This window comes from Cyclopterus lumpus, chromosome 16 (assembly GCF_009769545.1).
Source record: "Cyclopterus lumpus isolate fCycLum1 chromosome 16, fCycLum1.pri, whole genome shotgun sequence".
NCBI lineage: Eukaryota > Metazoa > Chordata > Actinopteri > Perciformes > Cyclopteridae > Cyclopterus > Cyclopterus lumpus.
Window position 1 is genome coordinate 10,284,593 of NC_046981.1, and position 15,543 is coordinate 10,300,135.

General features: G+C 40.0%; 2 protein-coding genes across 3 annotated transcripts; one reads left to right on the forward strand and one right to left on the reverse strand.

Annotated features, from left to right (window-relative positions):
- The first annotated feature begins 1,280 nt into the window (after positions 1–1,280).
- rundc3b (RUN domain containing 3b) lies at positions 1,281–10,143 on the forward strand. Its single transcript, XM_034553565.1, has 11 exons — positions 1,281–1,375; positions 4,179–4,294; positions 4,926–5,059; positions 5,515–5,600; positions 5,822–5,911; positions 6,359–6,439; positions 6,674–6,848; positions 7,204–7,361; positions 7,935–8,081; positions 9,035–9,156; positions 9,238–10,143. The coding sequence occupies exons 1-11, from the start codon at positions 1,281–1,283 to the stop codon at positions 9,381–9,383; spliced, it is 1,350 nt and encodes a 449-aa protein (XP_034409456.1). The 3' UTR covers positions 9,384–10,143.
- Positions 10,144–10,269: 126 nt separating this feature from the next.
- slc25a40 (solute carrier family 25 member 40) lies at positions 10,270–15,527 on the reverse strand. Of its 2 annotated transcripts, none has more exons than XM_034553567.1 (10): positions 15,320–15,527; positions 15,014–15,121; positions 13,887–13,946; positions 13,690–13,796; positions 13,502–13,569; positions 13,028–13,152; positions 12,254–12,537; positions 12,044–12,125; positions 11,223–11,303; positions 10,270–11,138 (listed from the first exon to the last, which is right to left on the reverse strand). In XM_034553567.1, the coding sequence occupies exons 2-10, from the start codon at positions 15,111–15,113 to the stop codon at positions 11,005–11,007; spliced, it is 1,041 nt and encodes a 346-aa protein (XP_034409458.1). In that variant the 5' UTR covers positions 15,114–15,121; positions 15,320–15,527; the 3' UTR covers positions 10,270–11,004. The 2 variants fall into 2 exon arrangements, with proteins under 2 accessions (XP_034409458.1, XP_034409457.1); XM_034553566.1 differs by having other exon boundaries at positions 12,035–12,125; positions 15,320–15,511.
- Positions 15,528–15,543: the final 16 nt, after the last annotated feature.

Sequence of the window (15,543 nt, forward strand, 5' to 3'; positions counted from 1 at the left end):
GTGTAACCCTTTACAGAAAGCATTATTGGAGTTGTAGCACCTTGTCTTCCCGTCGGCAGTCAGGCTCATTAACAGAGCCCGGGTCCCCCACTGACTCCCCAGGTCAATCTCCTAGTTCACTCCCCTGCACATCACTTCATACTTAAATACACTTTCACATACACTCACAATACACGTGTAGAGTATTGTTATCTGTTTACCTGTGCACTTTATTTTAATTTTATATTCTTCCATATTCTATTGGAAATTTAATTGTAATTTGAACATATTCATATTTCTTGCACTGTTTATTTGTCTTATTGGTCTTACTTTTCTTATTGTCCAATGTTATGCACCACCCGCCAAGACAAATTCCTTGTATGTCCAACATATTTGGCAATAAATGGTTCTGATTCTGATTGTCATCTTTCCGAGTTGTTAGAAATTCAACCAAAGAGCCATCTTTGTACCTAAACTTTTCAGATAGTTTGATTTAAATAAGGTTTCATGCTCAAAGATAATCCAATATTTTAAACAAAAGTAACAAAAAAAATGAATCGAAAAAATGACAACAACTAAGAATTGTCTTGTGACCCTTAGGAGGGTTCATCCCACAGGTTATCGCACATCATGAGATACTTTACTTTTGATACTTTAACCCAGTGGTTCTCAACCCCCAACTAAGACAGCGGAGCTCTTTTTTCTAATAGACTGATTCAGCTTTGCAAAATGGCAACCTGAGAGAAGTAACTTGTTTTGATATACAGTAGAACATAGTTGGCATTCAGAATTGATCAAATAAAAGAATTCTTACAAAATCATGCATGTTGGGACAAATGCATATTTGACAGACAATCTATAACCTATTCAAGTATTCCTTGAAGATGTAACTATAATCCAATTGCATATGTTTTCATATCTAATCTAAACAGATTTTAGTTAGTTATTTTTTGTAAATGGCCTAACAAAAAACTATTTTTTGTAAATGGCCTAACAAAAAATAAAAAAGTATCATGTTATCAAATTAAGAATGCAAACAACTTTTTTTTTTTTTTTTTTACTGATGTGGAGTCAGAAACGCAGCCTGCTGTTCTGCCGTGTGGGCTTTTATTTTGAAACGTACCAACAGGAAGTCCTATTACATTGCAGGTTAGGTTTGTTGTCAGCCCCTCCTTCAGCTGAGCAGCGTGTATTGCTCCGGGTTGACGGAGTCCGCTGGCCCACACCTACCCAGCTATAAAGCGAGCGGAGCGGGGACTACGCACCACCTCCGCCCGCAGCGGCCCGCACAAGTGCCGGGGATGGCGTCGCTTGGCGTGGGGCTGCATGTCATCCGCAGGCGTGGAGCAGGCAGGAGCGCCGTGGTGGAGAGGAGGAACCTGCTCACGGTGTGCAGGTGGGAATTCCTCACAATGTTTTTTCTTCTAATGCCAGGATGATGAAACATCAGATTTGTTCATTCATAATTTAATAGGCGTTTGCGTGAGGTTAGCTTGGGGAAGAGGACTGCAACCCCGGTCTCCATCCGGATTGAAAGAGATTACTTCAAATGCACACAGAATAAATGAATCTGTATCTGCTATGAATGAAAATCAGTCAATCATTATAGAGCACATATCTTTAAAATGTCAGCTGACTGACCCCTGCTAAATGCCTCTTTCGTGTGTTTTGTAGGCTACATGATATCCATCTCCTTCACTCACTCAAACACACAAATACACATTCACGCCCACCACCAACATCCTGCACAATCACATTTCACGTTGAATGACCCTCATAGTCAGTGCAGTGTAGGCTTAAGCCCAGCATTTAAGTCACCATCACAACCCCACCCCAATACAAATGTACATGGCTGACAGATGCTGAGGTGTGAACAAACTGGCCAGTTTCTCCTCCTCTCTTTGTCAGCTGAAGTGAAAAGGCTATGATTATTGATTTGTGGTCCTCTCAGAGTTGCTGGCAGATATCAGTTTCTGACTGTCAGTCCCTGTGGTGTGTTTGAGACAGAGGAGCAGAAAAGGTCAGAGAAAAAGGAAAGATATGTGGGTTGGATTATTTTAGTTGTTAATTTTGCACCAAGAAAGTGTAACAAACAGATAATGCATCACCTGTTCCAGTTGCTCAGTTAAGAGAAGAAAACATAATTATTTCAGGTATAACGGTGCCTGACGCGTACGCCTTCCTCCAGTAGCGTCACTTGGAAGTAAAGTAAGCAGAGTCTAGCTGCTGCAGTAGCCGTCAACACTATTACACACCTGCCATTCGAAAGATGCCAGTTGTTTTTTGAGCTCATGTTCCTCTGGATGCAGAAAATAAAATACATTTTACTGTCCAGAATTAAATGCAGAGCATCTTTCGAAGTCATCAAACTCAGTGCACTCATGGAGGACAGAGGGTATGTTTATGTTACTCAAACTATTAAAACCTTTGATTGAGCCTTTTATACCTACCAACAAACCTCCTCACTACAGTAGCCCAGAATGGACAAACCAAACACTAACTCTAGAAAGGACCATTCACATTTCCGCTGCGGGCCAATTGGTTCAGTTGGTTGCAACCTCACTGCTGGATGCCACCAAATACTACCCACTGCACCTTTTAATGATTGCTCAGTTCTACTGTATTCAAGTTTTCCGATAAAACCTAAATGGAAATAAGTCATCCTTAATTTATTGTTGAAACCAGTGTTTAAATAGTCCTTTGTGAAAACAATGGAGACCTGTCCTGAGAAAAGTAATGGTGCCTGTAAATGGTGTCCTGAATAATCATTTGTTGTCAGGAGTTTACAATGTACACTTTCTGATTGCTCAAAGTGTGTGAGTCCATTGTGTCTTGTTGGTCACTTCTCTCATTCATAAGCAGAACTTTGATCATTCACACATTTTTGGAAAGGGGACATTGATGATTGGTGTCGCCTAGCAACAGGGTTCTCAAGGTTTTTTATGGATTTCTGGGGTTCTCACATTGCCTGGAAGTCCCAGGCCTGAGATTTGTGCTGTTTGAATGTTGAAAAATAACCGAGGGGAGAAGTGCAGTATACTTGACACATGGAGGACATTAGCTAAACCCTAATTGCTTTGCAGGGGGGTGTTTCAAGTTGTCTGATAGTTAATGTACATGACGTGATTTAAAATCTGCCCCTATTCATGGTAATAAGATGACATCTCTCCACTTTTGACTTATTTCACTGGAAGCACGCACTCTGTGGTCATCCTGCTGATAAGCAATGAGATAGAGAGAGAGAGATGAAGTCAGATTATTTATTTATTCAACACACAATTTGGCCGAATTTACACATTTATTGTTGTGTTGTCGGGGTGAAGTAAGAGAGTGAACAAACAGCGATGCATCAAGGACAAGACTTCATGAGGACCGCAGTACTCTTTGTAAACTCTAGGGGCGCATTCATACATAGTCACACAGATTTTTCTCTTGAAAATGCCATTCATGGGGACTTCCTAGAAAACGGCATGGGGCGTGTCTAGACATTGTTTTGATGCTCGTGGGAGGGGTCTGTGTGCACTCAGGTAAAAGGACCCACCGGGATAGAAGTACAAGAACGAACACACACACACACACACACACACGCACACACGCACACACGCACACAATCTTGTCCATTACCTCTCCTGTCTTCCTGTCTCATCAGTTGAAATCAAATTAGACAGTCGTCGGTACACATGACTCTCACTGGGCAGCACATCATGGATGGTTTCATCACAGGATGTTAATCAAAGCCTTATTTCTACCATGGAGGCCATATGTGTTTATTTTCTAATGCCTTCTAATGACAGACATATTTCATAATTAAGTAATGGTAACAAGTTATTCTTTTGGTTTGTTTGTTGTTATGTGCATTTGGTAAATGTGCATTAACGGTAGTCCGAGTGTGTCTTTGTCTTTGACATCATTCAATCTGGCATCAGATAGCAATACAAGTATTATGTCATTTTGGACACACAGCAAAATGTCGATAGATCCCTCACACATTTCCACTCGCTTCCATAAAGCAGGGGCCAAGATACTCTGACTATATGTTTTTTATAACTGAAACGCTGGCTCCTACTATTCCCATAATATAACCTGTGGTGTTTTTTGACCTTTGGTCCTGGTAACTGCCTATAAAGCTCCATGCTGTGGACAAATGGACCTTTTAGTCACAGGCTCAAATAAAGTGTGTGCATCTTGTTTATCCTCAGGTTTTCAGTGAAGACGCTGCTGGATCGCTCCTGTTTTGAGACAATAGACGACTCCTCTCCAGAGTTCGTTAACTTTGTTTCCATCCTGGAGCACATCCTCAGTCATCGACTCAAAGGTAAAAAACGTAAGCAACCCTCTTCTTATCCACATGCAGGTAATTAACTGATAACTGTGAAATATAGTATTTCTCGCATTTTGACTATTAATAGTTGACAGGAAACATGGAGCGAGAGAAAAAGAGGGTTGATCTGAGATAATGGTCCTCAGCAGGAAATGAGCAGCAGACTTTGTGATTACATGTGTCTTTATATCGTCGACCCATCAGCACAAAGAGAATATAGAAAAATATGCACAATTTGAATATAGAAATTGCAATCGTGATGAGCATCTCGTTTTCCTTCATTGAGTAGTGAATAGTTAGTGTGAGAATATTCTCGCTATCAAACACAGTATATTGTTTTCATCCTTATACTATAGAATAGATATTGACCTGCTAAACATCAATATTTGAGGTCTCCACTTCCAAAAACTCTTTTCTTTACATTTTTACCACCACTAAACTTAATTTAAGTTCAATGCTTGCACATTTAACGTCACTTAAATGTAATTTCTGGGTAAAAAACCCTTTGACTACGATACACTTCCAGTTGAGTAACAAGTACGAACTTGCTTTGTACATCTTCAGAGAATTATAAATGCAGATTAAAGTTTGCCGAAACCTCTGTTTCTGTCATTTGTTCTCTCAGGTCAGACAACTTGGTTTGGCTATGAGAGTCCACGGAGTTTCTGGGATTACTTGAAAGCCGCCTGCAGCAAAGTCCCTCATAATTGCATCCGAAGCATCGAGAGCATGGAGAATGTGCGATCTTCGAAAGCTAAAGTGAGGATAAAACTTTCTGGGGATCAGATTTATTTTCCAGAGGCAGTGAAAGGAAGAACATGTCATGGATCTCTAAATGTTAGAAAGTCAAATCCATCAAACGTGAAATTTAGCCATAATTAGAAATGTATAAACAATTTCAGTGTATATATATATATATATATATATATATATATATATATATACAGCACTACATCCTCTATGTGTCCTGAAACAAAAACATATTTTAAGAACACTGGTGCACAAAAAAAACGTGACTCCGTAGGTATGAACACAAACAATTGGAGCTAATATTGTTCTGCAGTCAGGCTGTAGGTGAGAACGAGACACACACACACACACACACACACACACACACACACACACACACGCACACGCACACGCACACGCACACGCACACACACACACACACACACAGCTTCCTCTAACTCAATGTTGCGTCTTTCTCTCTGCAGGGCAGGGCGTGGATCAGAGTCGCCCTCATGGAGAAAAGATTATCAGAATACATCTCATCTGCACTGAAGGACTTAAAAATCACAAGGTTTCAATGTGTTCTCATAAACTGCACCCACTTTCCCCTTCAACCCAATAATGATTTATTGTAATTAAATCAAGTACATAAATAGTATTTAGAAACATCAGCATGTTGCAGGATAATTTATATCTTACAATTCATCGTAAGCATTCAATTATCACACACCAGTTGACTAGATCTAGAGGAGTTGAATTATTACCAATAATGTGTTCATGTGTTGACTGTAGGAGGTTTTATGAGGATGGAGCCATCATGCTGGGAGAGGAGGCGGGGCTGTTGGCAGACACACTCATTGGACTCAACACCATTGACTTCAGGTACTCGTCACATTCGGCTACTTCTCACTGTAACTCTTCAGTTCTGCTCCTCCCCCCCCCGTTGCAAAGTCCGTGTGTAGGCTTCTCTGCAAGAAATGGATTCTTTGTGTCATCGGTAAGGAAACAATTTCAAAATGTTAAGGCTGATCTAAAAGCTTAAAAGGAAAACAGAAATGTTTTCATGTTTTAATGCCTTTCAACAAGTCTCATGTTATTATTGTGATGTTCCCATTAATTACAGATAAGTGGTCGCTGACGGCAGTAAAACAAAAAATGAAGTGAAAACACATCTTGACAGAGTGATCAAAGTTGATTACTAATATAAAACACGTGTGTGCATAACTATTCAAACCCCCTTTAATTGGACACACCTAAATAATCTTTAAAGCTGTAAGTAAATCTTGTCAAAGAGGAGGCGGAGCTTTGATTTTACATCCTGTCTTTTAGCTTCTGCCTGAAAGGAGAGAGTCTGGATGGCAGCTTCCCCGCTGTGATCGACTACACGCCTTACTTGAAGTACATTCAGAAGTATGTGAGCTCAAATCACACAGTTCATCATCGGTGTACTCTAAAGCAGGGGTCAACAAGGTCATTTTTAGCGGGATTTACATGATCCTTTTATTTACATTTTTATTTGCGTTGGATTTGTGAACAATAGTGTCAACATTTTAACTATGAGAGCCTCCACATATTTCCCACGGGCTGCTGTTTGCCTATTGCTGCTGTGTACTAGTATGAGGCTCACGCTGGTTCCCTGTGCAGTGCAGACAGCATCAGCAGCGACGAGGAGGAGATGAGGACTCTGGGGAGCAGCGGCAGTGAGAGCAGCACCCCGGACAAGATGGCCACCGCGGCCTCCATCTTCACAGAGCAGAGCAACTTGGTCAGCAAGTGCAAACGCTTTGAGCAGAAGTACCGAATGTCTTTGGAGCAGAAGGTGTGTGTTTAATATGAGTTATTTTGGTCTAATACATTGGATGCTAGTACATGCAAATGTGCCATTTCCCACGATGCCATGTCATTACGGGGCTCACATTGTGTAATGCCAGGAGGAGATTTCTTATTTTATTCAGCTTAATGCTGTTTCTTGATTTATACAACTTCTGTAATGTTTCTTCCCTCTTTGGCATCAACTGTTATTCAAGAAGATGGAGCTGCCACAGTTGTCCTCTATGATTATTCATTTTGCTTTGAGCCAAAACAAAGAACTCCGATGTGTATTCACACAGAAGTGCCTTTTATGGCATTAGACACACACATGGAAAACTGTTTGTGTGTGTTGTCTGCCTCAGGGTTACCTGGAAGAGCTGGTCGGTCTCCGAGAAGCCCAGCTGTCAGAGGCTGTGTCTCATAACAAAGCTCTTCAGCAGAGCCTAGCAGACACACACCTCTCCCACAAACTGGAGAAAGAACAGCTTGAGTACATCGTACTGGAACTACAGGACCAACTGTAAGTTCATCCTGTGTGTGTGTGTCACTGCATGTGAGGTTACTGACGGGGAGCTGGAGAGGACTTTGCAGCAGATCCAGCTGAGAATTTAACGTTCAGGACACAGCAAGAAGCCGGGAGGTTGCAGGTGGATGTTTTGGAATCAAAGTCTGTCAACAACTAATACAAATACAATCAAATTGAACATACATTCTATTCAGTTTTTTAGCTGTAATATACTGTCCCCACTGAAAAAAAGAGACAGCAGGAATTTCTATCAATTGTCCAAGATGAGTAAAGATCAGACAGTTTGTAAACATTTTAAAAATCTGATAGCGATTTTGTTTTACGCCAACACTTAGAGAGTGTACTATTAAATATTTTAAAAATAAACTTGCTAATGCTCTTTATGGACATATGTGTACTGGTGACACCTTTTTCTAGCTTTACTTCAGAGTAGGTACCAGGTGAAGCCTTTTATGTTATTTGTGCTTTAAAGGACTGCATTCAATGACTTCCCTCCTTTTTTAAAAAATTTAAAGTGTTTATTAATTTAATGAATCGTCTCTAACTCTGGTCATCTATGGTCTTCAGGACGGTGCTGAAGAACAATGATTTGCAGTCCAGGCAAGAGTTAACGGCCCATCTGACCAATCAGTGGCCATCTCCTGTTGCCTTGGATACCAACGCTGTTGCCTTGGACACGCTGCTGTACAGGAAGAGCACGGGACAGTGGGGGGAGTATGTAGATGAGTTTACATCCTCCAGCAGGCAACTAATTATTACTTTCATTATTGCTTAATCTAAGTTATATATAATTAATGATTTTAATGGTTCACAAACAACTTTGGCTATTGTACAGACATGGAATACAGATGTTTTCTCATTTATAATGTATCTTAAATAGATAGATAGATAGATAGATAGATAGATAGATACTCGGACATACACAGAAATTCAGGTGTCCAGTAGCTCAGACAATTTGTTTTATCATTTTAATGGATTAGATTATTTAAAAGCAAAGTCCTATACATATATAAAACCCACAGTTATATTTAGTTGAGAGCAGGTTAGTAAATACCTCTTAAGGGATTGGATGTCTCTTACTTGCTTCACAAGTAATGTTGTTAAATAATGATTCTAACTTGAACTTAAACAGGATTCAGGAGAACATTATGGCTCGCTGTATCGACTACAGCAAAAACATGGAAATCATTAGTGTGGAGCATATTTAGATAAATTGACAATGGATTAACTGCGTGGAGCCGCTGGGGCACCAAGAGGAAGCGCATGAAACTACAGACTCCAAGCTGATGATGTACTCTATCATATGTTGGTCTTCATTGTCTGTATTGTTATTGGAGAGTTTAGGAACTCTTAAAACATAAAGACAACGTACCTCCAAGAATTTGTTCACAATAAATGTTGCAACAGGCAAAAATCTGATTTTTTCTTTTAATTAAGCAAATAATTGTATAATGCACCTTTTTTAGAATTTCTCAAACCCAAGAATAAATTGTTTTAGTGAGAAGCCTTCTAAACCCAAAATGTATTACATTTACATTGATAAGGAGCTAAGAAAACCACCAAAAACTTAAACTCAATAATCAATTATTATAATGTTTTTCTGTTCTATTGACTAGTTGTATGAGTACTAGTTATGTGTTTATTGATCCTCTGTCCCTTATTTGCAGGAAGTGTTTCCAGAGTCTGGAGCAGCTGTCTGTAGACATGAGTCTCTCCCAGTCGTCTCTTGAACCCTCACTCACACGGAGTCTGGAGGGCCGGCGGACCGGCACACTCTGGCATCACCAAGGTACGGCTCCTTCTGCCAGTGAGAGAGCACCGTTCTCCTTGAGGGTGATGCGAGTATTGATCATGTGTATCTTGTCATCAGGTAAAGAGGAAACTCCATCTCTAAGAGGTCTGTGTGGCTCCCTGACCTCAGTCGCCAGCTACAAGTCTCTGGCCAGCCTGAAGTCCAGCGAGTGTTTGGCCAGTCCTGCAACCGAGATCAGCAGTCCAGGCTTCACCCCCTCCTAATGAACAGAGAGCTAAATACACAGATCTTCACCAGGGCCAGAAAATCCAGGAACTTTTCTAAATGTATAGGTGATACTGATTTGGAGACATTTATTGTATGAATGTGGAGCCCAGAGCTTTAACAGCTGGAAGTCAGGTTTGCAAGTTGAGAATCTGGTGTAGCATGTTCTTTGAATTGTATTACAACTCAAAAGCAGCTTCATCAGACTGAATAATGTCCAATTAATGTAGCTGTTCAGTATGGAGGATCTACTTCTGTTACTTCATCAATGTGTTTCAATTATTTAGACTTGTTTAGATCTGTGTAAGATTGTATTTTCTATTTTAGGAAATAGATTTGAATAAAAGTCAGCTGAACTAAGGTTGAAAGGTTTCCCAGGAGATCTTAGCATGCCCAAAATACTGACTGTAGATCTAATACTGATGGCCTCGATCACCCTCCTTTCATTATGAATCATTTCCTGCAGTTGAAAGGGTTTTTCATTATTTTCTATGCTGCCACTGCATTGATATAATAGTTTTTAAAAAAAATATTGTAATCTATTTCATTTGACTTCCACTTTCGTCACATATTGCTGTGTCACATGTAAGGTGTAAATGTTTTTTAATTCATCAGGGGTATGTCAATGTTGTGCATTATGCAGTACCATATGTTTTGTTCTCAGGTATTAATCCCCATGATTATTATTCACCATTTACTGCTAGGTTTACTTTAAAGTTCAGCTTTATCAGACACAGAATCCTGTCATTATTCACATTCATTATTCAAATGCAGTATTTTAATGGCTAGTTACCACAAAGATCATTCCTAAAACTCAGAATAATTACCTGTGTAAAGAATATCTTGCAAGATATTTTTTGAGAACAAAAAACAAGTGGCGTTGCGTAATATCAGTAAAATGTTTATTATTATTGGTGACTAGCCGTGTACCTCAACACTGAATCATAACTTTGCACAGATATGCAGCAGGTGTTTTATTGGATTTGTTTGCCTTTTTATCCGACATTTTGAATAAAATGCGCTTAACCCAAACAGTGACAATTTGATAGTGACATTTGAGTTTCTTTTGAGTGTTGTGAGAATGCTTCTATAAAGTCAATGAATACAAATAATTTCCAAAGAAGACCAGGTATGCATATTGAATACGTCACATTTTCAAAAGGTTACGTGTCAGTCCTCTTCAATGGATTTGCATGGAAGTTCAAAAACATGGAGATCCTCTATCGGTGTTGGGGAAGGATACACTGACTTGATGACATTAATTTTACATCTCTAATGTACATGATTCCATAGAGACAGACACAGTTGGGACCTGAATAATCACTTATTACCAAAACCGTAGCTGCCATCTGTTGGCTGTTAAATGCATCAGAAAACATGTGGTTTGAACATTATTTCGTTTCAGTTGTATGTTCACTGAATTTGTAGCAGTAAAGAAACAATCTTAAATTATAAATACTAATATAAATAATTTCATAGAAATCTGATAGAAATAGATACAAGTAGTTAATTTTTTTTCACTTCAATCTCGGCTTGTGCATTTAATTGGGCAACATTACCCTCTGCCCTCCAGGTTTAGTGTAGCAGTACTTGTGTTTGGAGAGAAAGGGCTCCTGACTATTAGGTGGTACTGGTCTGCAGTGGCCCGAGTATCCTCTCCTGGTTGTGTTTGCGGAAAAAGGCTTTGCCAAATTCATAAGTGCTGATCATAACGGCGCAGGCCGGGGCCACTTTGATCAACCTTGGGAGGAAACCTGGCAGAGAGACAACATAGAGGAGTCATTACATGCCATGTAGGTCTAATATAATGATTCATAAAATATAACAACAGTATCTACCTGCAAACAGGCCACTAAAGCCGCCCTGCGCCACAATCCTGCTCATCACGCTGAAGGTGGAGGAGGAGACCTGGCAGGACACTGATGAGACGAAGACAGCAGTCAACGTCAAAGGACACATTGCCTCCATTCAAAAACAGACCTCAACGGAGGAAGTGTCAGAACGACCTTTCTGTCTGCACAAAGCTCCACAGGCCTGTCAGATGAGATTTGAACCATCTGATTGAATCCCTTAATTTATAGTATATGTTCTTCTTTCCCCCCTGAAGTAGCTTTAATGTAGAAAACCAAACAATCTTTTTCCACGCTGTATGACAGTGTCACGCAAACAGTACTTTCTGTGTCAGCTCTTCATCAGGCCTTCACGATGTTGACGTGTTTTAAGCCCAAGACTCAAAATTAAGCCACAATGTTAGGCAGCACAATCTCTGAAATATTTGCATGTACATTTAATCTCTGTCATATGCATTGAATGTGTTATAACTCTGTTATTTGACATATTTTGCACTTCTGCCCATCCGGGGAGAGCAGTCCCTCCTCTGCTCTCTTCTATTTTTCTCCCCATTAAAGTTTTTTGGGGGGGAGTTTTCCCTGATCCGATGTGAGGTCCGGGGACAGAGGATGTCGTATGTGTACAGATTGTAAAGCGCTCCGAGGCAAATCTTTGATTTTGGGCTATACTAAATACATTGAATATGCCGTGACAACTGCAGAAGTACCACTTAGAGTAAAACGTTGGGAATCCACTTACATTTCTATGACATTTGTAATCTTCGGCGGCATTTACTAATTCATATAACAATAAAGAATACCATAATTACAGTTCTTTGCTTGTAGCTCTCCCAGCTCCAACTGCCTTCTAGTCTTAACGACATCAAAAGGTAACGTTACAATGGATGCGATCTGAAAGAAATGGAAATATGTATATATCATACAATCATAATGTTTTCTTATTAATTATGACATTTTCTACAGGTTGAAAAGCTGAATGCTAAGCAGTTTGAGAGAAGACAAGAGGCTGATGCACTTACAGAGCCAGACACCGCTCCAGATATGAAGGTAATTGTAAATGTGGGCTCTCTGGTGTTATATCGTTCACACAGCCAGCTCTTGCCCTTCTCGTAGTTGTACCAGTACATGGCGGAAAAGGGCACGTCTCGGAAGAGTGTGGGCCCCAAACCTCTCCACAGAGACAGCCAGCCTTCTGACTGCACTGCAGAGCGGATGCAGTCAGTCAACTCCCTGTATGACTGCTTCTGAGACTGCAGCTTCGTGCGGATCAGCTCCAGAGGGCTGATCACTGTCGCTGAACCCACTGACACACACACACACACACACACACACACACACACACACACACACACACACACACACACACACACACACACACACACACACACACACACACACACACACACACACACACACACACACACACACACACACACACACACACACACACACACACACACACACACACACACACACACACACACACACACACACACACACAGAGAGAAAGCAGAGAAAAGGTTTAAGAGGAAAAAAGATCAAAACCCACCAGGTGACAATACAATTGGAGACATTGGTGGAGCAAGAGTGTATTTCTTTTTGAATTACTATCAAATCTAGTGTAGAATGAAATTATGGATACTCCGAGCTTTAGGGCAGAAAGACGGAAACGACTATTCGGCACGTTCCATTTTGTGAATAATAATTGAATACAGACGATCAACAGTAATTTATGTTAACAGTTGTAACAGAGAGCGTATTCAGCAATGTTCTCCTGACACCAGTCAGCTCACCTCGAGCGACCGCCCCTGCCAGAAGAGGAGCCTCCTGAGCGTAGTCTCCCATCCTGACCCGCAGCGCTGCACACAGCTGGTCGTAGCACGTAAAGTAGATTACTGTAGCAGGCACCGCCATCACACTGCAGGTAACACATATGGAAAAATGACCATATATTATGCTTCAATCAAGATGATTCCAAGCTGGTACAATGTCAACCACAAAAACAACACCGATAAATTAATTAACAATGTGATTCATTTAAGAACATTCCATTATGATAATACTCAACATAAATCAATCTTTGGTAATCAGCCCTCAAGAAAACCAGGGGTGGTTTGCCACTAATTGGTACAACTTCAAATAAAAGCCCCCTTAATAAGTGCATCAGCTACAGGCTCAATGACTGTCGACCAACCACATGTTCTCTATAACTGGTCTCTGAGAGTGCAGCAAGGGAATAAAAGAGACACAGAAGCCTTCACACTCACAGGGTTGGAGGTAGGCCGCTCCATAATGCCTTTATTCCTTCATGGCGTACTATCTTGATGAAGGCGTCCTGCAGAGACGCAAAGTGTGAAGACAAACAAGCTAGGGCATGTGTATGACTAGCTGTTAACCTTTATATTTGGTATTTTGGTAAAGAGTTATTGTTGGAATGGGTAGGTGAACTGGTTACCAGTGTGCCATTGAAGTGACCGGGGGCTTTGTACCAGGCCTTGGAGTTGCCGTTTTCACACACGCATATGTGATCCATAAGTCCATTGCAGTAGACAAAGCATTTCCCTGAAAGATATTGAAAGAAATATATGTAGTAATTTAATATTTACTGTATTAAATCCAATACTAGACTGACGCAGTTCATATTCATAATACCTTTGGGAAAGGGATTTTTCTGTGCTTGCAGTCTGATCTTCACAACATCCAAAGGCGTAACTGCAAAAAGGAAAATTTAACGTGATACAAATAGATACACACAAATGTTGAAAAATGTGATGTCTTTCTATTCAAAATGTAAACATTGTGCATTTGTAATACACCAATGCGTGTACATGTGTTACACTGTTAGTAAAGTTTACCAGGTGAGGTACAATGCAACATGACAGGAGTGTTTAGGCACTTTGTAACAAATGACATTTAGCGGTATTTCACACTACTATCAACTGTATTCAGAACCTAAACTGATTTCTGGGTTGTTTACCTACATTCCAGGCAACCTTTTAATTATCCTTCATTTCAGCACACTAACATTTTCATGAATTTTAAACTTGATCCAGAGTGGTACACTCCCCTTTTTTCTTTAATGAAAGTTTGATACAGCAACAGCAACTTTGAAAAGAAAAAAAACCTACAACATTCACGGGATTATTTTCACCACATCCATGTTCAATTATTGTTTATTTTTCTGGGTTGAATTTTCCAACAACAAAGTTTATAAATGCAATATCTTATTGTTTGATAGTTGTCCCTTAATATTTTGAAGGTTATTATGTACATGTAGATACAACTAGTGCAGCCTAATACAACAGCCCTTCATTAAATCCAACCTATGTGAATATTATAATGAAAGGGGAATGTGGTTATTTTGGAGGATGTAGTTTGTGGTACTATTGAATTATGTTGTCCTATTGAGAGAGGCGTTTGCTCAGTTATGCTGTGTTCATACCAAAAGCGTTGCGAATGCTTTTGGTGTGAACGCAGCATTAGGGACATGTCTTCTCCAAAATGACCATTAACTTCTAATAAAGTTGCAACTGAGATTACGGTTTCATAACGTACTGAATTGAGTACAAAACAGTAACTGTCTTGAAGGAGAGCAAAAACAAAGCACATGAAATGAGCACAGACTGTTTATTTATTTTTAAGAGAGAAATGAGAAATGTACTAAATGATTAGTAGTAACCTTGCGACTAATAATTTATAATTTACTTCTTATATACAAAATAAAAATAAAAAAATAAAAAAGTTTATACATGACTGAAACATAGTCTCTAGTATCTCACCAAACAAAGACGTGAGGATCGCTCCGGAGCAGGACGCCACCATCTGTTGGAGTGGAGTAATGCCATTCGAGGCTGCAGGAGCAGCACTTTGACCACTCATACTGTATTCTTACAAAAACAAAGACACTGGTTGTATCACATGTATCACAGCTAGCATGTAACGTTAGTTAAACAACAACCGTATTTGCCAAAGGAGCTACTTAGAGGTCACTGAAACGTTAGTACGTTATTACGATATCCAAGGTGTTTACATTACATGGCGAAAAGAGCTCTCTGGTAACTAGCTAATTACTTCAGCTGACTTACCTGCTAAGGCGCCTCGGCATCAACAAAGACTCCTCCAGAGAAGAACATCACTCTCAGAGTTTAAGGCTTCCCGACAGTACGACACCATGTACTACAGGTAGAAACGGAAACACGTGTGTGCTCAGGGGTTGTAACCTCCTCTAGCAGCTTAGTTTACCCAGCAAACACTACACAAAACATTACATGATGACATTTCCGTATACATCCCAGCATTAGATTCAGCG